Source organism: Dendrobates tinctorius, unplaced genomic scaffold, assembly GCF_039654945.1.
Source record: "Dendrobates tinctorius isolate UK_male_01 unplaced genomic scaffold, ASM3965494v1 ptg000028l, whole genome shotgun sequence".
Lineage (NCBI taxonomy): Eukaryota > Metazoa > Chordata > Amphibia > Anura > Dendrobatidae > Dendrobates > Dendrobates tinctorius.
Genome location: NW_027361696.1, coordinates 52,370,010 through 52,394,793, shown reverse-complemented (window position 1 = coordinate 52,394,793; position 24,784 = coordinate 52,370,010). Strand labels below are relative to the sequence as shown.

The following is a 24,784-nucleotide window of genomic DNA, read 5'->3' as shown; positions in this document are numbered from 1 at the left end:
ATGGAGAGCTCTGCTGATACATGGAGAGCTCTGCTGATACATGGAGAGCTCTGCTGATACATGGAGAGGCTCTGCTGATACATGGAGAGCTCTGCTGATACATGGAGAGGCTCTGCTGATACATGGAGAGCTCTGCTGTTACATGGAGAGCTCTGCTGATACATGGAGAGCTCTGCTGATACATGGAGAGCTCTGCTGATACATGGAGAGGCTCTGCTGTTACATGGAGAGCTCCGCTGATACATGGAGAGCTCTGCTGATACATGGAGAGGCTCTGCTGATACATGGAGAGCTCCGCTGATACATGGAGAGGCTCTGCTGATACATGGAGAGCTCTGCTGTTACATGGAGAGCTCTGCTGATACATGGAGAGCTCTGCTGATACATGGAGAGCTCTGCTGTTATATGGAGAGCTCTGCTGATACATGGAGAGCTCTGCTGATACATGGAGAGCTCTGCTGTTATATGGAGAGCTCTGCTGATACATGGAGAGCTCTGCTGTTACATGGAGAGCTCTGCTGATACATGGAGACTCTGCTGATACATGGAGAGCTCTGCTGTTACATGGAGAGGCTCTGCTGTTACATGGAGAGCTCTGCTGTTATATGGAGAGCTCTGCTGATACATGGAGAGCTCTGCTGTTACATGGAGAGGCTCTGCTGTTATATGGAGAGCTCCGCTGATACATGGAGAGCTCTGCTGATACATGGAGAGCTCTGCTGTTACATGGAGAGCTCTGCTGTTACATGGAGAGCTCTGCTGATACATGGAGAGCTCTGCTGTTACATGGAGAGCTCTGCTGATACATGGAGAGCTCTGCTGTTACATGGAGAGCTCTGCTGTTACATGGAGAGCTCTGCTGATACATGGAGAGCTCCGCTGATACATGGAGAGCTCTGCTGATACATGGAGAGGCTCTGCTGATACATGGAGAGGCTCTGCTGATACATGGAGAGCTCTGCTGTTACATGGAGAGCTCTGCTGATACATGGAGAGCTCTGCTGATACATGGAGAGCTCTGCTGTTATATGGAGAGCTCTGCTGATACATGGAGAGCTCTGCTGATACATGGAGAGCTCTGCTGTTATATGGAGAGCTCTGCTGATACATGGAGAGCTCTGCTGTTACATGGAGAGCTCTGCTGATACATGGAGACTCTGCTGACACATGGAGAGCTCTGCTGATACATGGAGAGCTCTGCTGTTACATGGAGAGCTCTGCTGATACATGGAGAGATCTGCTGTTACATGGAGAGCTCTGCTGATACATGGAGAGCTCTGCTGTTACATGGACAGCTCTGCTGTTACATGGAGAGCTCTGCTGTTATATGGAGAGATCCGCTGTTACATGGAGAGCTCCGCTGTTACATGGAGAGCTCCGCTGATACATGGAGAGCTCTGCTGTTACATGGAGAGCTCTGCTGATACATGGAGAGCTCTGCTGTTACATGGAGAGCTCTGCTGATACATGGAGAGATCTGCTGTTACATGAGAGCTCCGCTGTTACATGGAGAGCTCCGCTGATACATGGAGAGCTCCGCTGATACATGGAGAGCTCTGCTGATACATGGAGACTCTGCTGATACATGGAGAGCTCTGCTGTTACATGGAGAGCTCTGCTGATACATGGAGAGATCTGCTGTTACATGAGAGCTCCGCTGTTACATGGAGAGCTCCGCTGATACATGGAGAGATCTGCTGTTACATGAGAGCTCCGCTGTTACATGGAGAGCTCTGCTGTTACATGGAGAGCTCTGCTGATACATGGAGAGCTCTGCTGATACATGGAGACTCTGCTGATACATGGAGAGCTCTGCTGTTACATGGAGAGCTCTGCTGATACATGGAGAGATCTGCTGTTACATGAGAGCTCCGCTGTTACATGGAGAGCTCCGCTGTTATATGGAGAGCTCTGCTGTTACATGGACAGCTCTGCTGTTACATGGAGAGCTCTGCTGTTATATGGAGAGCTCTGCTGTTACATGGAGAGCTCCGCTGTTACATGGAGAGCTCCGCTGATACATGGAGAGCTCTGCTGTTACATGGAGAGCTCTGCTGTTACATAGAGAGCTCTGCTGATACATGGAGAGCTCTGCTGTTACATGGAGAGCTCTGCTGATACATGGAGAGCTCTGCTGTTACATGGAGAGCTCCGCTGTTACATGGAGAGCTCTGCTGTTACATGGAGAGCTCTGCTGATACATGGAGAGCTCTGCTGTTACATGGAGAGCTCTGCTGTTACATGGAGAGCTCTGCTGATACATGGAGAGCTCTGCTGTTATATGGAGAGCTCTGCTGATACATGGAGAGCTCTGCTGTTACATGGAGAGCTCTGCTGTTACATGGAGAGCTCTGCTGATACATGGAGAGCTCTGCTGTTACATGGAGAGCTCTGCTGATACATGGAGAGCTCTGCTGTTACATGGAGAGCTCTGCTGATACATGGAGAGCTCTGCTGTTATATGGAGAGCTCTGCTGTTACATGGAGAGCTCTGCTGATACATGGAGAGCTCTGCTGATACATGGAGAGCTCTGCTGTTACATGGAGAGCTCTGCTGATACATGGAGAGCTCTGCTGATACATGGAGAGGCTCTGCTGTTACATGGAGAGCTCTGCTGATACATGAGAGCTCTGCTGTTACATGGAGAGCTCTGCTGATACATGGAGAGCTCTGCTGATACATGGAGAGCTCTGCTGATACATGGAGAGCTCTGCTGTTACATGGAGAGCTCTGCTGATACATGGAGAGCTCTGCTGATACATGGAGAGGCTCTGCTGTTACATGGAGAGCTCTGCTGATACATGAGAGCTCTGCTGTTACATGGAGAGCTCTGCTGATTCATGGAGAGCTCTGCTGTTACATGGAGAGCTCTGCTGTTACATGGAGAGCTCAGCTGTTACATGGAGACTCTGCTGATACATGGAGACTCTGCTGTTACATGGAGAGCTCTGCTGATACATGGAGAGCTCTGCTGATACATGGAGAGCTCTGCTGTTACATGGAGAGCTCCGCTGTTACATGGAGACTCTGCTGATACATGGAGACTCTGCTGTTACATGGAGAGCTCTGCTGATACATGGAGAGCTCTGCTGTTACATGGAGAGCTCTGCTGTTACATGGAGAGGCTCTGCTGATACATGGAGACTCTGCTGTTACATGGAGAGCTCTGCTGTTACATGGAGAGGCTCTGCTGTTACATGGAGACTCTGCTGTTACATGGAGAGGCTCTGCTGATACATGGAGACTCTGCTGATACATGGAGAGCTCTGCTGTTACATGGAGAGACTCTGCTGATACATGGAGAGCTCCGCTGTTGCATGGAGAGCTCCGATGATACATGGAGAGCTCCGCTGTTACATGGAGAGCTCCGCTGTTACATGGAGAGCTCTGCTGTTACATGGAGAGCTCCGCTGTTACATGGAGAGCTCTGCTGTTACATGGAGAGCTCTGCTGTTATATGGAGAGCTCTGCTGATACATGGAGAGCTCCGCTGATACATGGAGAGCTCCGCTGTTACATGGAGAGATCTGCTGATACATGGAGAGCTCTGCTGATACATGGAGAGCTCCGCTGTTACATGGAGAGCTCTGCTGTTATATGGAGAGCTCTGCTGATACATGGAGAGCTCTGCTGTTACATGGAGAGCTCTGCTGATACATGGAGAGCTCCGCTGTTACATGGAGAGCTCCGCTGATACATGGAGAGCTCCGCTGTTACATGGAGAGCTCCGCTGTTACATGGAGAGCTCTGCTGTTACATGGAGAGCTCTGCTGTTACATGGAGAGCTCCGCTGTTACATGGACAGCTCTGCTGTTACATGGAGAGCTCTGCTGTTACATGGGGAGCTCTGCTGTTACATGGAGAGCTCTGCTGTTATATGGAGAGCTCTGCTGTTACATGGAGAGCTCTGCTGTTACATGGAGAGCTCCGCTGTTACATGGAGAGCTCTGCTGTTACATGGAGAGGCTCTGCTGTTACATGGAGAGCTCCGCTGATACATGGAGAGCTCCGCTGTTACATGGAGAGCTCCGCTGATACATGGAGAGCTCCGCTGTTACATGGAGAGATCTGCTGATACATGGAGAGCTCTGCTGATACATGGAGAGCTCCGCTGTTACATGGAGAGCTCTGCTGTTACATGGAGAGGCTCTGCTGTTACATGGAGAGCTCTGCTGTTACATGGAGAGCTCTGCTGTTATATGGAGAGCTCTGCTGATACATGGAGAGCTCCGCTGATACATGGAGAGCTCCGCTGTTACATGGAGAGATCTGCTGATACATGGAGAGCTCCGCTGTTACATGGAGAGCTCTGCTGATACATGGAGAGCTCTGCTGATACATGGAGAGCTCTGCTGTTATATGGAGAGCTCCGCTGATACATGGAGAGCTCCGCTGATACATGGAGAGCTCCACTGATACATGGAGAGCTCCGCTGTTACATGGAGAGATCTGCTGATACATGGAGAGCTCTGCTGTTACATGGAGAGCTCCGCTGTTACATGGAGAGCTCTGCTGATACATGGAGAGCTCTGCTGTTACATGGAGAGCTCTGCTGATACATGGAGAGCTCCGCTGATACATGGAGAGCTCCGCTGTTACATGGAAAGATCTGCTGATACAGTCATGGCCAAAAGTATTGACACCCCTGCAATTCTGTCAGATAATACTCAGTTTCTTCCTGAAAATGATTGCAAACACAAATTCTTTGGTATTCTTATCTTCATTTAATTTGTCTTAAATGAAAAAACACAAAAAGAATTGTCCTAAAGCCAAATTGGATATAATTCCACACCAAACATAACAAAGAGGGTGGACAAAAGTATTGGCACTGTTTGAAAATTCATGTGATGCTTCTCTAATTTATGTAATTAACAGCACCTGTAACTTACCTGTGGCACCTAACAGGTGTTGGCAATAACTAACTCACACTTGCAGCCAGTTAACATGGATTAAAGTTGACTCAACCTCTGTCCTGTGTCCTTGTGTGTACCACATTGAGCATGGAGAAAAGAAAGAAGACCAAAGAACTGTCTGAGGACTTGAGAAACCAAATTGTGAGGAAGCATGAGCAATTTCAAGGCTACAAGTCCATCTCCAAAGACCTGAATGTTCCTGTGTCTACCGTGCACAGTGTCATCAAGAAGTTTAAAGCCCATGGCACTGTGGCTAACCTCCCTAGATGTGGCCGGAAAAGAAAAATTGACAAGAGATTTCAACGCAAGATTGTGCGGATGTTGGATAAAGAACCTCCACTAACATCCAAACAAGTTCAAGCTGCCCTGCAGTCCGAGGGTACAACGGTGTCAACCCGTACAATCCGTCGGCGTCTGAATGAAAAGGGACTGTATGGTAGGAGACCCAGGAAGACTCCACTTCTTACCCCGAGACATAAAAAAGCCAGGCTGGAGTTTGCCAAAACTTACCTGAAAAAGCCTAAAACATTTTGGAAGAATGTTCTCTGGTCAGATGAGACAAAAGTAGAGCTTTTAGGGCAAAAGCATCAACATAGAGTTTACAGGAGAAAAAAGAGGCATTCAAAGAAAAGTACACGGTCCCTACAGTCAAACATGGCGGAGGTTCCCTGATGTTTTGGGGTTGCTTTGCTGCCTCTGGCACTGGACTGCTTGACCGTGTGCATGGCATTATGAAGTCTGAAGACTACCAACAAATTTTGCAGCATAATGTAGGGTCCAGTGTGAGAAAGCTGGGTCTCCCTCAGAGGTCATGGGTCTTCCAGCAGGACAATGACCCAAAACACACTTCAAAAAGCACTAGAAAATGGTTTGAGAGAAAGCACTGGAGACATCTAAGGTGGCCAGCAATGAGTCCAGACCTGAATTCCATAGAACACCTGTGGAGAGATCTAAAAATGGCAGTTTGGAGAAGGCACCCTTCAAATATCAGGGACCTGGAGTAGTTTGCCAAAGAAGAATGGTCTAAAATTCCAGCAGAGCATTGTAAGAAACTCATTGATGGTTACCGGAAGTGGTTGGTCGCAGTTATTTTGGCTAAAGGTTGTGCAACCAAGTATTAGGCTGAGGGTGCCAATACTTTTGTCCGGCCCTTTTTTTAGTTTTGTGTGAAATGATCAATGTTTTGCTTTTTGCTTCATTCTCTTTTGTGTTTTTTCATTTAAGACAAATTAAATGAAGATAATAATACCAAAGAATTTGTGTTTGCAATCATTTTCAGGAAGAAACTGAATATTATCTGACAGAATTGCAGGGGTTTCAATACTTTTGGCCATGACTGTACATGGAGAGCTCTGCTGTTACATGGAGAGCTCCGCTGATACATGGAGAGCTCTGCTGTTACATGGAGAGCTCTGCTGTTACATGGAGAGCTCTGCTGTTACATGGAGAGCTCCGCTGATACATGGAGAGCTCCGCTGTTACATGGAGAGCTCTGCTGATACATGGAGAGATCTGCTGATACATGGAGAGCTCTGCTGTTACATGGAGAGCTCTGCTGTTACATGGAGAGATCTGCTGTTACATGGAGAGCTCTGCTGATACATGGAGAGCTCTGCTGTTACATGGAGAGCTCTGCTGATACATGGAGAGCTCTGCTGTTACATGGAGAGCTCCGCTGTTACATGGAGACTCTGCTGATACATGGAGAGCTCCGCTGTTACATGGAGAGATCTGCTGATACATGGAGAGCTCCGCTGTTACATGGAGAGCTCCGCTGTTACATGGAGAGATCTGCTGATACATGGAGAGCTCTGCTGTTACATGGAGAGCTCTGCTGATACATGGAGAGCTCTGCTGTTACATGGAGAGCTCCGCTGTTACATGGAGAGCTCTGCTGATACATGGAGAGCTCTGCTGATACATGGAGAGCTCTGCTGTTACATGGAGAGGCTCTGCTGTTGCATGGAGAGCTCTGCTGTTACATGGAGAGCTCTGCTGATACATGGAGAGCTCTGCTGTTACATGGAGAGCTCTGCTGATACATGGAGAGCTCTGCTGTTATATGGAGAGCTCTGCTGATACATGGAGAGCTCTGCTGTTATATGGAGAGCTCTGCTGTTACATGGAGAGCTCTGCTGATACATGGAGAGCTCTGCTGATACATGGAGAGCTCTGCTGTTACATGGAGAGCTCTGCTGATACATGGAGAGCTCTGCTGATACTTGGAGAGCTCTGCTGTTACATGGAGAGCTCTGCTGATACATGGAGAGCTCTGATGATACATGGAGAGCTCTGCTGTTACATGGAGAGCTCTGCTGATACATGGAGAGCTCTGCTGATACATGGAGAGCTCTGCTGATACTTGGAGAGCTCTGCTGTTACATGGAGAGATCTGCTGTTACATGGAGAGCTCTGCTGATACATGGAGAGCTCTGCTGTTACATGGAGAGCTCTGCTGATACATGGAGAGCTCTGATGATACATGGAGAGCTCTGCTGATACATGGAGAGCTCTGATGATACATGGAGAGCTCTGCTGTTACATGGAGAGCTCTGCTGTTACATGGAGAGATCTGCTGTTACATGGAGAGCTCTGCTGATACTTGGAGAGCTCTGCTGTTACATGGAGAGCTCTGCTGATACATGGAGAGCTCTGATGATACATGGAGAGCTCTGCTGTTACATGGAGAGCTCTGCTGTTACATGGAGAGCTCTGCTGATACATGGAGAGCTCTGCTGATACTTGGAGAGCTCTGCTGTTACATGGAGAGATCTGCTGTTACATGGAGAGCTCTGCTGATACATGGAGAGCTCTGCTGTTACATGGAGAGCTCTGCTGATACATGGAGAGCTCTGCTGTTACATGGAGAGCTCCGCTGTTACATGGAGACTCTGCTGATACATGGAGAGCTCCGCTGTTACATGGAGAGATCTGCTGATACATGGAGAGCTCCGCTGTTACATGGAGAGCTCCGCTGTTACATGGAGAGCTCTGCTGATACATGGAGAGTTCTGCTGATACATGGAGAGCTCTGCTGATACATGGAGAGCTCTGCTGTTACATGGAGAGCTCTGCTGTTACATGGAGAGCTCTGCTGATACATGGAGAGCTCTGCTGATACATGGAGAGCTCTGCTGTTACATGGAGAGGCTCTGCTGTTGCATGGAGAGCTCTGCTGTTACATGGAGAGCTCTGCTGATACATGGAGAGCTCTGCTGTTACATGGAGAGCTCTGCTGATACATGGAGAGCTCTGCTGTTATATGGAGAGCTCTGCTGATACATGGAGAGCTCTGCTGTTATATGGAGAGCTCTGCTGTTACATGGAGAGCTCTGCTGATACATGGAGAGCTCTGCTGATACATGGAGAGCTCTGCTGTTACATGGAGAGCTCTGCTGATACATGGAGAGCTCTGCTGATACTTGGAGAGCTCTGCTGTTACATGGAGAGCTCTGCTGATACATGGAGAGCTCTGATGATACATGGAGAGCTCTGCTGATACATGAGAGCTCTGCTGATACATGGAGAGCTCTGCTGATACATGGACAGCTCTGCTGATACATGGAGAGCTCTGCTGATACATGAGAGCTCTGCTGATACATGGAGAGCTCTGCTGTTACATGGAGAGCTCTGCTGATACATGGAGAGCTCTGCTGATACATGGAGAGCTCTGCTGTTACATGGAGAGCTCTGCTGATACATGGAGAGCTCTGCTGTTACATGGAGAGCTCTGCTGATACATGGAGAGCTCTGCTGTTACATGGAGAGCTCTGCTGTTACATGGAGAGCTCTGCTGTTACATGGAGAGCTCTGCTGATACATGGAGAGCTCTGCTGTTACATGGAGAGCTCTGCTGTTACATGGAGAGCTCTGCTGATACATGGAGAGCTCTGCTGATACATGGAGAGCTCTGCAGATACATGAGAGCTCTGCTGATACATGGAGAGCTCTGCTGATACATGGAGAGCTCTGCTGTTACATGGAGAGGCTCTGCAGATACATGGAGAGCTCTGCTGATACATGGAGAGCTCTGCTGATACATGGAGAGCTCTGCTGTTACATGGAGAGGCTCTGCAGATACATGGAGAGCTCTGCTGATACATGGAGAGCTCTGCTGATACATGGAGAGCTCTGCTGTTACATGGAGAGCTCTGCTCATACATGAAGAGCTCTGCTGTTACATGGAGAGCTCTGCTGTTACATGGAGAGCTCTGCTGATACATGGAGAGCTCTGCTGTTACATGGAGAGCTCTGCTGATACATGGAGAGCTCTGCTGTTACATGGAGAGCTCTGCTGATACATGAAGAGCTCTGCTGTTACATGGAGAGCTCTGCTGATACATGGAGAGCTCTGCTGATACATGGAGAGCTCTGCTGTTACATGGAGAGCTCTGCTGATACATGGAGACCTCTGCTGTTACATGGAGAGCTCTGCTGATACATGGAGAGCTCTGCTGATACATGGAGAGCTCTGCTGTTACATGGAGAGCTCTGCTGTTACATGGAGAGCTCTGCTGTTACATGGAGAGCTCTGCTGTTACATGGAGAGCTCTGCTGATACATGGAGAGCTCTGCTGATACATGGAGAGCTCTGCTGATACATGGAGAGCTCTGCTGTTACATGGAGAGCTCTGCTGATATATGGAGAGCTCTGCTGATACATGGAGAGCTCTGCTGTTACATGGAGAGCTCTGCTGATACATGAAGAGCTCTGCTGTTACATGGAGAGCTCTGCTGATACATGGAGAGCTCTGCTGATACATGGAGAGCTCTGCTGTTACATGGAGAGGCTCTGCTGTTACATGGAGAGCTCTGCTTTTCCACGGAGAGCTCTGCTGTTACATGGACAGCTCTGCTGATACATGGAGAGCTCCGCTGATACATGGAGAACTCCAGAGCTCTGCTGTTACATGAGAGCTCCGCTGTTACATGAAGAGCTCTACTGTTACATGAAGAGCTCTGCTGATACATGGAGAGATCTGATACATGAAGAGCTCTGCTGATACATGGAGAGCTCTGCTGTTACATGGAGAGATCTGCTGATACATGGAAAGCTCTGCTGATACATGGAGAGCTCTGCTGTTACATGGAGAGATCTGCTGATACATGGAGAGCTCTGCTGTTACATGGAGAGCTCTGCTGATACATGGAGCAGCACTTCTCATGTCACTTTCTGCAGTTCTTCAGCTTTCCTCTGTTGCACTTGTTGATTGTCTTGAAACTTATGGAGTAGTTTCTATTCTGGATCTTCTTCATCCAGTAATTCTCCAACTGCTGTAACACTACAACACCCAGTGTAAGGCTGTCAGGGCATGATTAGGGGTGGAGTGTTGCAACAACTTTAGATCCCCCTATCCCCTAACTGAATATCTACCCAACATATATTTGGAGATGGGACATTTACTGACCTGTGTCTCTTCTTTCTTCTTTCCCTCTGCTTCCTTGTCTTCAACCTTTCACTCTTTTCTTCATTTCTGCATCCTCTTTATTCTCCTTATTCCATAACTTTTCTTTTATGTTTGCTTATTTTTTTTTTTATTTATTTTGCACTTTTTCACTATTCTTGCATTCTTCTCATTACTCCTTGATCTTCTTGGATCTTCTGCTCCATCCTCACCTTGTTATTATCAACAACTTTTGCCATCGTCTTCAACTTGTTTTTCTGTACCCCCTTCACTTCTGCATTTCCTCACCGGGTGGTCTCATGTCTTTCTCACCTTCTTCACCTATTAATTCAACTTCCTCCCCCATTTCCTTCCTGTCATCTTCACTTCCTCACCTGCTTAACATCTTAAACTCTCCTGGATGTTGCACCCTTGTTCTTCTCACCATCATCACTTCTTTTTCTTCACCTGTTCATGCTCCATCATCCCTGGTCCATCTGCTTGTGAAATTCTGGTCTCTTGCTCCTCACCTGTTCTCCTTCACCTCCTGCTGGTGTCATCCTCACCACCTCCTGGACAACTTTCATCTTCTCTATCTTGTTACATGTATGTCATATTCATTTCTCCTTCGCCTCCTTCTGTCTTTGACTTTCTTCTTTCTGTGACTCATCTTTTGTTCTTCACCTGCTTCTTTTTTGATCTTTTGATTTTTTCTCTCATTTTATCTACGACTCCACACAACACACCTGTCTGGATCCTCCTCCTCATCGGGTCTCTGCTCTCTTCTTCCATCTCCTCTCTTTTATTTGCTATCTTTCTCCCCCTTTCTCCCTTTCCTGTACTCCTGTCTGCAGAATCAAGCATGGATTGCAGCTGCGTGTCTGATATCCTTCTGACTCCTTCTATGCCAGCTCTCTGGACTCCAGGTAACATAGTGTGTGCACATGCTGTCTGTAGAGACATTCAATTTTCCTTTTTCTTTCTTCCTTCCTCTTTCTTTTTCCCTTTCTTTCTTCCTTCCTCTTTCTGTCTTCCTTTCTTTCTTCCTTCCTCTTTTTCTTTCCTTCCATGTCCTCTTGATTTCTCTCACTCTTTTTTCTTTCTTTCTTACCCTCTTTTGTTGTTTGTTTCCTTTCTTTATTTTTCTTTCTATTTTTCTCTTCCTCTTTTTTCTTTCTCTTCCTCTCTTTCTTTCTGTTCTTTCCATTTCCTTTTTTACTCTCACACTTTTTTCTTTTTTACTCTCTGTTGTTCTTCCTTTCTTTCTCTTCCTTTCTGTTTCTTTTCCTCTTTCTCTTCCTTTCTTCCATCTTTCTTTCCTTTTCTCTTTCTTTCTTTTTCTTTCTCTCTCTCCCTTTCTTTCTCTTCCTATCTTGCCTTCTTCCCTCTTTTTTTGTTTCTTTCTATCTTTCCTTTTTATTCCTCTGTCCTTTTCTCTCTTTTTATTCTTTCCGTTTCTTTTTCATTTTTTGTCCTCTTTCTTTTGTTATTAATTTTTCATATTTCTTTCATTCTCTTTCTCTTTCTTTCGCTCCCTCTCGCTTTCACAGAAAAAAAAATCTATGTCGTTTTATTGAGTTTTGGAAGTTAATCTAGACCGTCGGTGGGTGACTTTCCTCTCCCTTCACGTGGGACACCGCACATTTCTTCATTGTGTTTGATTATGAAGGAGTTTGGAGAGGTGGAGATTGCATTAATGTCGCACGATGCAGTGCTGGGTACAAGCTGCTTATTTTTTTTCCAGGGAATTCAGGCAGACTGCTGTCGGACAGTCTATGACGGTGTCGCATGCGACTGCAGCAGAGCGCAGAGTTGTTTCCTCGTCCATTCATCATGTTCTCACACTATTCGATCTTGCACCTGAAATACCTGGTGATGCTGCAGTGATGGAAAGTAATTACCGGGTACTTTCACATCGCATCGTATTAGCATTGGAATTTGCAAGAACAGGAGCAGATTGGGAATGTGGAGAGGAAACCCCAAATCAGCAGCGATCAGGGGAGTCAGTACTAGGGGGAGGTCAGCACCAGAGCAGGGGCAGGGAAGGGTGGGCACCTCTTCATTAAGATGATCTATGTAAAAGGAATAGGAAACAAAAGGGAAAAGAGGAGGAGGAGAATTAATAATAAAAGGAGGAGGAAAAGTAATAATAAGAGGAGGAGGAAGAGAGGGAGAACTAATAATAAAAAGACGAAGAGGGAGAACTAATAGTAAGAGGACGAAATGAGAGAATAAAAAGAGGAGGAGGGGTAACTAATAATAAGAGAAAAAGAGAGAGAACTAATAAGAGGGGGAAGAGGGAGAAAAAACAATAAGAGGAAGAGGAGGAAATTAATAATAGGAGGAAGAGGGATAACTAATAAGAGGAGGAAGAAAAACTAATAATAAGAGAAGAAAGAGAGGGAAAACTAATAATAAAAGGAGGAAGAGGGAGAATTATTAAGAAGAGAAAACTAATGATAAGAGGAAGGAGAGGGAGAACAAATGACAAGAGGAAGAGAGAACTAATAGTAGGAGGAAAAGACAGAACTAATATAAAGAGGAGGAAGAAGGAGAACTAATAAGAGGAGGAAGAAAAATGTAATAAAAGGAGGAAGAGGGAGAAAAAAATAAGAAGAAGAGGAAGAGAAAACTAATACTAAAAGGAGAAGAGGGAGAACTAATAATAATGAGGGAGAACTAGTGATAAGAGGTGGAAGAGAGGGATAACGAACATTAAGGGGAAGAGAGAGAACTAATAATAAGAGAAGAAAAAAATAATAGGAGGAGGAGGAAATTAATAATAGGAGGAAGAGGGATAACTAATATTAAGGGGAAGAGAGAGAACTATAAGAGGAAGAGAGAGAACTAATAAGAGGAAGAAGAGAAAGAACTAATAATGATATGAGGGAGAAATAATAATAAGAGGAGGAGACCTGAGCAGACTTAGCAATGTCAGCTATACAGAGGGATTGATCGGTTGACTTCTGTAGGAACAATAGTTTACAGGATGTTTTCGGAACTTCATAGTAACAGTTTTAAACCTGCAACTCCCAGCAGTGTAATGTATCCAAACAACTCCACAGCCGCCTCCACTTCATCCTCTTCCTCATCCCCGGACGGTACCCTGCACACATCCAGATAGGTTTCCAGCATAATTATTTGAAAAAGTCAATGATTCTTCGGGAATACACGATGGGGAAATGAGAATGAGCTTTATTACAGTGCGGATGTGATTGGGGCGATTTCTGCAGAAACGAAATTGGTCAATGTAGCAGAGCTGAGTGTGCTACTTGCGATAATAACTGATAGTTTTCATAGGGCTGCAACACAATATAATTATCAATCTATTTCCCCTTTCTTCTTTCATCACTGTTTTATTTTAATGTTTTAATATTTTAATGTACCAACCTATTGCATTATTCCACCTTGCTGATATATTGTTCCTCAGCTCTCATCCCCTGTGGCACAGGTAAGTCGGGGGATATTACAGATACCGATAGCTCAGTGTTTAGGGCTCAGATATCGTTTTTCTGGTCGCCAATAATTCTCCCTGCAACGATCTCTCCCCCGATGGTGCGGTGCAGGATGGAGGGGGCTCTGTGGGGGCTACAGTCAGTGGTGGTCGAATTGCTGAAGTGAAGTTCACATCGAATAAGACACAAATAGAGGAGAGAAAAACAGAAACATGAAAGAGAAGAGGAGAGATAGAAATGGGAATTGAAAATAAACAGTAATTGGAGAAGGGTCAGCGGCAGCGCAGAACATGGATGTGGCTGCAGACAGGGGAGAAAGGATGATGGAAGACTGAATTATCCCACAGATTACTGGCAAAGTGACAGCAGCCTGGGTGTCAAGGGGTTAATCAGCGAGATAATAGTATTTATACAGCGAGATAACAAGTAGATTTGTCTAAAAATGGCCAGAAAAATAATAGTGAAGAGGGGAAAAGGCATTCCTGATCTTCTAGAATAAAACTGGAACCAACAGAACTTAAAATGACAAAAAATGCAAATATGTTCACAATCTATGATTATAAGTGCCAATAACAAAGTCCATTCAACTGCAAATAACACAAATATTAATTGTAATAATAATTTATAGAAATTTCCTAGATCTGAAAACAACATATTATATGAGTTACTAAGTTACCTTCAGTAACTCAGATCTTATTACAACTATTGATGAATATATATAACATAGAGGAATTTCATTATAAATATTTGGGAGTATATATATGTGTGTTTGAGATATATATATATATATTATACACACACATGTATATGTAGATTTGGGAGTGTATGTAGGTGTATATATATATATACAGTTGTGGCCAAAAGTATTGACACCCCTGCAATTCTGTCAGATAATACTCAGTTTTTTCCTGAAAATGATTTCAAACACAAATTCTTTGGTATTATTATCTTCATTTAATTTGTCTTAAATGAAAAAACACAAAAGATAATGAAGCAAAAAGCAAAACATTGATCATTTCACACAAAACTCCAAAAATGGGCCAGACAAAAGTATTGGCACCCTCAGCCTAATACTTGGTTGCACAACCTTTAGCCAAAATAACTGCGACCAACTGCTTCCGGTAACCATCAATGAGTTTCTTACAATGCTCTGCTGGAATTTTAGACCATTCTTCTTTGGCAAACTGCTCCAGGTCCCTGATATTTGAAGGATGCCTATGGGATTCAGGTCTGGACTCATTGCTGGCCACCTTAGAAGTCTCCAGTGCTTTCTCTCAAACCATTTTCTAGTGCTTTTTGAAGTGTGTTTTGGGTCATTGACAAGCTGGAAGACCTCTGAGGGAGACCCAGCTTTCTCACACTGGGCCCTACATTATGCTGCAAAATTTGTTGGTAGTCTTCAGACTTCATAATGCCATGCACACGGTCAAGCAGTCCAGTGCCAGAGGCAGCAAAGCAACCCCAAAACATCAGGGAACCTCCGCCATGTTTGACTGTAGGGACCGTGTTCTTTTCTTTGAATGCCTCTTTTTTTCTCCTGTAAACTCTATGTTGATGCCTTTGCCCAAAAAGCTCTACTTTTGTCTCATCTGACCAGAGAACATTCTTCCAAAACGTTTTAGGCTTTTTCAGGTAAGTTTTGGCAAACTCCAGCCTGGCTTTTTTATGTCTCGGGGTAAGAAGTGGGGTCTTCCTGGGTCTCCTACCATACAGTCCCTTTTCATTCAGACACCGACGGATAGTACGGGTTGACACTGTTGTACCCTCGGACTGCAGGGCAGCTTGAACTTGTTTGGATGTTAGTCGAGGTTCTTTATCCAACATCCGCACAATCTTGCGTTGAAATCTCTTGTCAATTTTTCTTTTCCGTCCACATCTAGGGAGGTTAGCCACAGTGCCATGGGCTTTAAACTTCTTGATGACACTGCGCACGGTCGACACAGGAACATTCAGGTCTTTGGAGATGGACTTGTAGCCTTGAGATTGCTCATGCTTCCTCACAATTTGGTTTCTCAAGTCCTCAGACAGTTCTTTGGTCTTCTTTCTTTTCTCCATGCTCAATGTGGTACACACAAGGACACAGGACAGAGGTTGAGTCAACTTTAATCCTTGTCAACTGGCTGCAAGTGTGATTTAGTTATTGCCAACACCTGTTAGGTGCCACAGGTATGTTACAGGTGCTGTTAATTACACAAATTAGAGAAGCATCACATGATTTTTTGAACAGTGCCAATACTTTTGTCCACCCTCTCTTTTATGTTTGGTGTGGAATTATATCCAATTTGGCTTTAGGACAATTCTTTTTGTGTTTTTTCATTTAAGACAAATTAAATGAAGATAATAATACCAAAGAATTTGTGTTTGCAATCATTTTCAGGAAGAAACTGAGTATTATCTGACAGAATTGCAGGGGTGTCAATACTTTTGGCCACAACTGTATATATATATATATATATATAATGTGTATATATATATGTGTGTGTGTGTGTGTGACATGTATATATGTACATATATGTATATTTGTGTGTAAATATATGCATAGTATATTTATACACAAATATATATATTTATTAGTGATGGATAGATACATATTCATGTCATTATTATAATATTTCTGGTAATTTTTTACTATATTTCTTTTTCCTGAGTTTTTTTTTCTTCTAATCTCATTTCTATGGTTGCTGCTGTTCTCAGGGTCCTACTCCTGTGTTCTCCAGGCTCCTTCATGTATATTTTCCTGACCTATATAGATAATAGATTTCCGCTTCCAATTTTAATATAAACTGTCACCTATCTGCGAGATCAATGGCCGAGAGATGCGGTCGTGTAGACTTGCGTGCCTGACCTGGGACAAATACCTTGTTCACGACCGTTTGCCTAAGGGCGTATTCACACATCACTGATTTTTCTTGTGAACAAAAAAAACAAAAAAGGGACCATTTTCCATCAATGTTGCATTCTTTCCTCAGTTTGTTTTTCAGCATGAAAAGTTTTCTCAAACTTTTCCTTTAAAAAAAAAACCATGGAATCGGGCCAGCACATGGAAAGCATCTTGTTTTTTTTTTTTTGTCATCGAGCCGTAGATTTGCATTGACAGGTTTGATCCGTGACTCAAAATCGCACACGTCTCCGTGTTTTGGTGTCGACCACCCAGACATGTGAACAGCGCCGTAGAATCGAAATATATTCTCATTGGTGAAAAACTGATGTCTGAATGATCCCCAATGTGGGGCGGAAAAGTTTTAAGAGTAAAAATGAAGACCTTCAACTTTGCATTTGTATGTTCTTCTGTCGGACTTGTTCCTTTGACATCTGGATATTGGGTTGCAATTAAATTCAAGCTGTTGTTCTCTGCTATCAGCCATTTCAGACCTGGTGCTGGTCAATCTTCAGTGCTTCTAAGTGGGATGATTGGAAATAAGTCCAGGACATGCCCTGTCCCTTTGCATATCAGCTATGTGACTTTTATTTGGCTTTTTTTTAATAAGTCCCATTTTGCTCTTTTTCAATCCAGGGTTTGCCTTTCCTGACTGGGCCTATAAGCCAGAGTCCAGCCCGGGCTCCAGACAGATCCAGCTCTGGCACTTCATTCTGGAGCTTCTTCAAAAAGAAGAATATCATGATGTCATCGCCTGGCAAGGAGACTATGGAGAATTTGTCATCAAGGACCCCGATGAGGTGGCACGGTTATGGGGTATACGCAAATGTAAACCTCATATGAACTATGATAAGTTGAGCCGAGCTCTCAGGTAAGATCACACCCAGCCCAGAACAGTTATCTATAATATACATGTCACAGGGGTCTATCAATGCATACCCCAAACAGGACCTCCGTACATTAAACCAAACCATGACTGCAGCTGATCTTTGCAGGGAGTCACTAGAACGACAAGCAACTGGGCTCTCCAACTGAAAAGAGACTCAGGCAGAGAAACATGGAATTTTCTAATGTTTGTAGTACTGGATGCACATACACCTACACTGTTCAATACTGCTATATAATTTCCCCTATACTCCTGCAACTTTCTACTAAATATTTTATATCATCTCAGTGATGTATGAACATCTACACCACTTAATAGTGCTATATAATGTCCCTTATGGTGCTGAAACTTTCTACTAAATGTTTTATATCTTCCAAGTGATGGATGCACATCTACACTGCTCAGTACTACTGCTGTCCCCTATGCTTATGCAATTTTCTAATAAATGTTTTACATTACCACAGTGATGGATGCACATCTACACTGCTCAGTACTGCTTTAATGTTTTCCACGCTGTTGCAACTTTTTAACCACCTTAGTGATGGATTCACAGCTACATTGATCCACACTGCTCAATAATGCCCTCTTTCCTGCTGCTGCTGACCTTGTTCTACCAGTGGCATAACTAGAGTCTGATGGGCCCCAGTGCAAAATTTGGACCTGGGCCCTATTCTCCATACTGGTCAGCTGTATTGACATTTGTAGTGTTCTAGATCCTATAAAGACATACGTGTTCACCCTTCTTGTAATAATACCCCCATCTTGACCCCTACCTGTAAAAATGTCCCTCATGCTGGGTTCTGCCTGTAACCATGTATCCCATCCTGTTCCTTTTCTGTAATAATGTCCCCCATCCTGTCTCTTATTCTGTAATAGTGTCTCTCATCCTAGGCTCATTTCTGGTGTAATGTCCCCATCCTGTTATAATCTTCCCTGTTCTTAGCCTCTTCCTGTTATAATGTCCCCCATCCTGAGCCCCTTCCAGTAATCTTGTCTCATATCCTGGCCCCTTCCTATAACAATGTTCCCCATCATTGGCCCTTCCTGATATAATTTCATCCATCCAGGGCCCTTTCCTGGTGTAATGTCCTCCTCTCCTGGTCCCCTTCCTGGTATATTGACCCCATCCTAGTATAATGACTGCATCCTGGCCCCTTCCTTGTATTATGTTATAATGTCCCCCAGCCTGGGCACCTTCCTGGTATAATTCCGACCCCCATCCTTAGCCATTTTCTTGTATAATGTCCCTCATTCTGGGCCTCTTCCTTGCATAATGTCCCCCATTCTGGGCCCTGTCCTGGTATAATATCCCCCATTCTGATCCACTTCCTTGTATAATGTCCCCCCATTCTGGGCCCCTTCCTGGTATTATGGCCCACATTCTGGGCCCTTTTCCTTGTATAATGTCCCTCATTCTGGGAGCCTTCTTTGTATGGTGTCCCCTATCTTGAGCCCCTTCCTTGCATTATGTCCCCTATGCTGGATATCTTCTTTGTATAATGTCCCCAATCCTGAGCCTCTTCATTATATAATATGCCCTATCCTGAGCACCTTCTTTGTATAATATCCTCTATCCTGGGCCCCTTCCTTGTATAATATCCCCCATTCTGGGTGCCTTCTTTGTATAATGTCCCTGTTTTGGGCCTCTTCCTGGTATAATATCCTTTCTGTCCTTCTTTTCATACACATTAAAATAAAAAACACAAAAAGATAATTCTTCTTACCGTCCTCCTCTATAACCTGTAGCCGACTTCAGCGTGCCAGGCATGAGTGGCGAATTGTCACTACCATGTGCCACTCATGACGGGCATGCCGATATCAGCTGCTGGCTTCTGACTGGCCGGCGGCATCTATTGCGGTGCAGGGAGCCAGCGGATCTCTGCGCCACAATACACTTCAGCTGAATGTGCATCATGTGTTGCACAGAGATAGGAGAGGTTGAATCTTTCACGTCAGTGTGTGTGATGAACGTAAATCATCAGAGCAGCTAATCGCCATCCTCTAGCTCAGAGACAACTAAAATGTAAGGAGGAAAACTGGTGAAAAACTCAAAATACAAATCATATAACAGCCAGAAATAGCGTTAGCCCTTAAGTCCTGTCTATTCTGAAAAGTCACCTAAAACAACAGATAGGCACTAACCCTGCAGAGAAAAGTATTATTTGTAGAAAAATAACTATAAATTCCTATTAAATGATAAATTTAGATGTGAAACAGGGAGGTAAAGCGAGATCAGCCATGTACATAGTATCCGCATCGCTCCCTGCGATATCAGATGGCTCATATATGGCTGGAGCCCAGACGGTCCCCGAGGGCCCTGTGGGGGGAAGCGAGGAGGAGGATCCTCATCCCTTTGCCGAAAAATCACTTTTGACATTTAATTTCAAAAAATCTTCCCTGGCCTAACACGTGGGTGATACGTTTGCCCTGTGAAGGCAGTGGAGTCTCTCTGGAGAGGAGGGGTGCGGCGGGATGCGCGGACGTGCTGATACCATACATCTTATTCTCTTTAATGCATACGTGATATAGAACCAACGTGATCCCCGCCGTCGTAATGAAATCTGCTCCATTTTTTATTTTTGCAGAAGGGTCACAATACAGCTATACTGTAGATGTGGGAAATCCAGATAGTGGGATCTAGTGTATGCATGTAACAGATTCCATCAACATTTACTTTAGTTTTAATAGAACATGCAAATTATTAAAGGGATTGTCCAGTTTGGAAATCTTGCGTTTTACACACCCTTTAAATCTATTTCGGACCCTCATCTCTTGACTGGAGTGGAAACAGATGAATAAAGAGCACCTCGTGCGTTGGAGGACTGGTACAGCCCTTAATTACACAGACATCCCATGGACACACTGTAATACCTTTTTTCCCCTGTGGAAGCACTATAGGGACACAAAATTCTTTCTGCCACGATTGCTCTGCAGTAGGAAGTCAATTACTATAAAAAGGAGTACGAATATTCTAAAATGGAGAATCCCTTTAATGAAATAATTACTCATAGTAGAATAAGGATTGTCATAATAGATTAAGGTGCATCACACCCTGAAAATCCTGATTCGTTATTGCATTAGTGCCTTTTTTTTTCTCTAATTTTTTTTTTCTTTCATTTGCTCGTTTTTTTGTTTTTTTTTCCAAAAGTTCAGTTGACTCATCAACTACGACATTTTAAAAAGTTGATAAATTTTGGTCCAGAGATATTTTATATATGCCAGACATCTTTGTGAAAGTTTAGGGGTTCATGTGACTTTGTGACAGAGGGGAACAGTGTGTTGTTGCTCCTGCTCTCCTGTAAACAGGTAAAACAGAGAAGTCGGATTTGAGTTTGGAGCAGATGAACCAAGGGACACTGTCAAAGAAAGCATGTTGGAAAATAAGGGAAAGAAAGTCCCTGCACCTATAATGTTGGAAGAACGCTAATGAAAATGGGGGGTCCATTGTCAGCTTTTTCTGGTGCTTTTTGAACTAAACCACTGTCAGGAATGTTGTAGAAACCATAGTCTGCAATAATCTCTACCTTTAGGGTTACATGGTGTGTAGGTAGAAAAGGTCCACAAAAGCAAAGAACCCCTAATATTTCCTCTTAGGTGAAGAAGTTGCCTTTAATAATGCTTTAACCCTTTTCTTCCAGATATTATTACAACAAGAGAATTCTACACAAGACCAAGGGCAAGAGATTCACCTACAAGTTCAACTTCAGTAAAGTTGTGCTCGTCAACTACCCTTTACTGGACATGGCCAACTCATCCCTCCTCCTGGGGCAGAACCCCTTCCCTGGGGCACATTCACATGACCCCTTCACTCCCGAGGTACCATGAGATTAGTCAGGTCTAGTGCTCAATCAATGCTCTTTAGATACTGGAGAACCCCTTTAAGACCCACCAGAAGGTGGTGTGAATCTCTCAGGTTTGCTTCACAGCATGGTCGTGCATGAATACTGAACATTGCATCTTCATTTCCAGGCTTTGCAGTCTCTCTTCTCGCCCACTGGTCGGCCTCCATTATTGGATCGCCCTCTTTCTACTCCAGAGACCGAGAAGCTTCGTCTTGAGGCCGCTTTTCCTTTCCTGAGCTCAGGTAAGGTTGATGGTGATGTCCTCGCAGATACTGGTAGTCCTAGTAAAGAAGAAATCCTCTCTGGACACTGATCCTAGCTATGTAAATACTTTAAGGAAATCGGTCAGCAGGTTTTTGCTACGTAATCTGACGTATGGGTGGATACCCTGATTCCAGTGATGTATCACTAACTGGGATGCTTGATGCAGTTTTGATAAAATCCCTGTTTTCTCTGCTTTCGATGTAGCGGTGCTATGAATGCTGAGCTGTGTATAACCCCGCCCACACCACTGATTGGCAGCTTCTTGTGTACACTGTCAGCAAGCTGCCAATCAGTGGTGGGGGTGTAGTTACACAGATTAGCTGGACTGACTTGCATGCGAGACCTAGTCAGTCATGACAATCTCCTGCTGATAAAACACTGATTGTATTGCAACTACATCACAAAGTCTAGTAAGTGACACATCCCTGGAATTTGGCTCTCTGCCCCTAAATTATGCTGCTCTCAGATTAAATAGCTAAAAACTGCTGACAGATTAAGTCCACAAAACGCATCACAGATGTGTGAAGATGTTCTGGTGGCTTTCCTGTGATTCCTAAATCATTTGGGAGCGGCAGAATCCCAAAATAGAAACTCAGGGAACTGTAGAGTGGAGCTTGTAGCAGGGATATCTAAGCTAAGCCCACAGCGCAGAAACCACCCATCTTTGGTTTGTTAGCAGATACACAGCTTAGTCCAGAATTGCATAGGTGAATTTGCAACATACTTAAATTTAGGAAAAAAGTGTACAGGCTCCAGATTTGTACTCCAAGAGCCCCTTTCATTAGTATCAATAGGCCTCCAAGGGTTCAGGGAGAAATTGGGTTACTGGCACCATTTATCATTGATTTTAGTGTATTAAGTATGCAATAAGCTCTAAAGCTCCCCCTAATGGTAGAGCCAAAACTTCAACTATCTATGTTACCACTCATCTATATTATTTTTTACAGGTTCTGGTTACACCAAGCCTCCAGCAATGCTGCCTCCTTACAGCCGAAACACCCCATTTCCTGATTACACCTGGGGGTTTAACCCATACCTTTCCGGCACTTTCCCTCTAACCGGCTCCAAGTTGCCCACGTCCCTGTACCCACCGCAGTTTTATCCCAGTTCAATCTCCCAGCTTGCCCCTCCTGTCTCCCTTCTCCCAGGGGAGTCATTGGACAGGTCTACCAACCTCTTACCGGGTATACCACAAAGGTTGTGTGCAACCCTTAATTCTCACCCACTGCCCCCGAGAGTCATTGGAGAATTAGGCGGCACAGGGGCGGTGAGAAGAGACAGAGTAGAGCAGCCAGAAGGGAAACCAGAGCCAGAATCTGACTCCGACCTGGAAATTACAGATGTGAGCGACTGCAGCTCTGAGGCAGACGGGTGTGGATATAGTCCGCCGTGCCCGGGATCTTCGATCAGAAGGAGCCGAACAGAAGTCGAACGACCCAAAACAGCGACCACCAAAACTTCCCAAGATAAACCAGCTGTTCCTCTCAGCTAGACTTGACGGTTATACAGAACTATCGAAATGTACAATATATATATAGATATATATATAATTATACAGATATATAGGGGCAAAATGTGCAGTGCGTCACCAATTTCATCCTGAAAGCCACTTGTATGGAGAATCTACAAGAATTAACCATTGATGATGATGCAATTGTAACAAGACCTGGGTTTAATAAGTTCAGTTGGCTGTCAGGTAATGCTGGGGGATGTAGTTTTGGAATTGGAGAGTTTTGGGTTGCAGAACATTGGCCCAAAACTACACAGGGCAACTAACACTGGCAGCCAAACCCCTGCAATGCTGCAACGACAGCATAATATTCACATAACTGATGAGCAATCTTATTTCAGTATTGACCTCCAAAAAAAAAAAAAAAAAGATCGTCTATGTGTAACGGCAATATATGCTGCAGTATTGGCCTGTCAAAAAAAAGATCATCTATGTAACAGCACCATATGCTGTACTATTGGCCGGTGAAAAAAAAAAAAAGATTGTCTATGTAACGGCGCCATATGCTGCAGTATTGACCAGTCGAAAAAAAAAAAAAAAGATTGTCTATGTAACGGCGCCATATGCTGCAGTATTGACCAGTCGAAAAAAAAAAAAAAAAGATTGTCTATGTAACGGCGCCATATGCTGCAGTATTGACCTGTCGAAAAAAAAAAAAGATCATCTATGTAACGACGCCATGTCACAGAAGGTATCAGAGTGTATCCAAAAGAAAAAAAACACAACCCTATCACATAGATGATTGAGACCCTGGGTCAAATGTGGCTTATACTCCTGGGGGATGATGAGCCCCCAAATTTCGGACCAGGGTAATCCAGAATAGCGATCCCCTATTGAAAAAAAAATGATGGTAAGGAAAAGTTGCTAAGTGTCTATTTTTCTATTAAAGTACTTCAAAATTTGGATATTTGGGACACAGGTGAACCCTACACGTCGATAAAAACTTAATTTAAAAGGCGCACGGTATACCTACTCTACATAGTAGAGTAGAGCCACCTAGTGGCCATGTGTAAAAATTCAGGTTTAAAACCAAATGTGTGTCATTAAAGGGGATCTCCAGAATCATAATGAAATAAATGACAAGGTGAAGGATCACACTCTGTTATATATTACTGTGTACTGCAAATTGGACCTCAAAAGCGGTGTGGCTTGGGAAAATTTTGCAATACAAAATACTTTTGCAAACTGTTATTTCCATCTTTCATTAAATTACATCTTATATTACACTCCAGTCACATCTAGAGCTGTAATCACAATTCTGCTTATTTCTCTCTTACAAGGGAGCATCGCATTGTTGGAACGTATGTCTCATGGGGGGAAGCTATGCTGCTGTTTCCAAGGGGATAAAAGTGAACTTTTAAGCGATTCTCCTAAGTCCCAGTCCCCCACAACCAGTATCCCCGGCTTCACCTGTGTAACAAGTCCAGTTTATGATGTGTGTATATGTTTGAACATCAAGTATTCCCACTCCCCATCCAGTGTTCTGTCAAGATGTATGTGGTAACGTTATGGAGGGGACGATAAGGGTCAGAAAAAAAAAATAAAAATCACAGATGCTTTTTTTCTTTTCTTTTTTTTGTATCTGTGAGTAAAATTAACGAGCCGGAGTAATCCCACAGCAAAGCAATAAAGAAAAACAGAAACAAATCCT

General features: G+C 44.1%; 1 protein-coding gene across 4 annotated transcripts in view; it reads left to right on the top strand.

Annotated features, from left to right (window-relative positions):
- ERFL (ETS repressor factor like) overlaps nt 1-24,780 on the top strand; it is a 102,552-nt gene extending 77,772 nt beyond the window's left edge. For 3 of the 4 annotated variants that reach the window (XM_073570703.1, XM_073570701.1, XM_073570704.1), the window contains exons 2-6: nt 11,153-11,224; nt 17,268-17,502; nt 21,156-21,333; nt 21,487-21,601; nt 22,571-24,780. In XM_073570703.1, coding sequence (XP_073426804.1) covers nt 11,161-11,224; nt 17,268-17,502; nt 21,156-21,333; nt 21,487-21,601; nt 22,571-23,115 — 1,137 coding nt within the window. In that variant the 5' untranslated portion in view covers nt 11,153-11,160 and the 3' untranslated portion in view covers nt 23,116-24,780. The remainder of the gene's footprint in view (nt 1-11,152; nt 11,225-17,267; nt 17,503-21,155; nt 21,334-21,486; nt 21,602-22,570) is intronic. The other variant, XM_073570702.1, reaches the window with a different exon arrangement.
- The last annotated feature ends 4 nt before the right edge of the window (nt 24,781-24,784 follow it).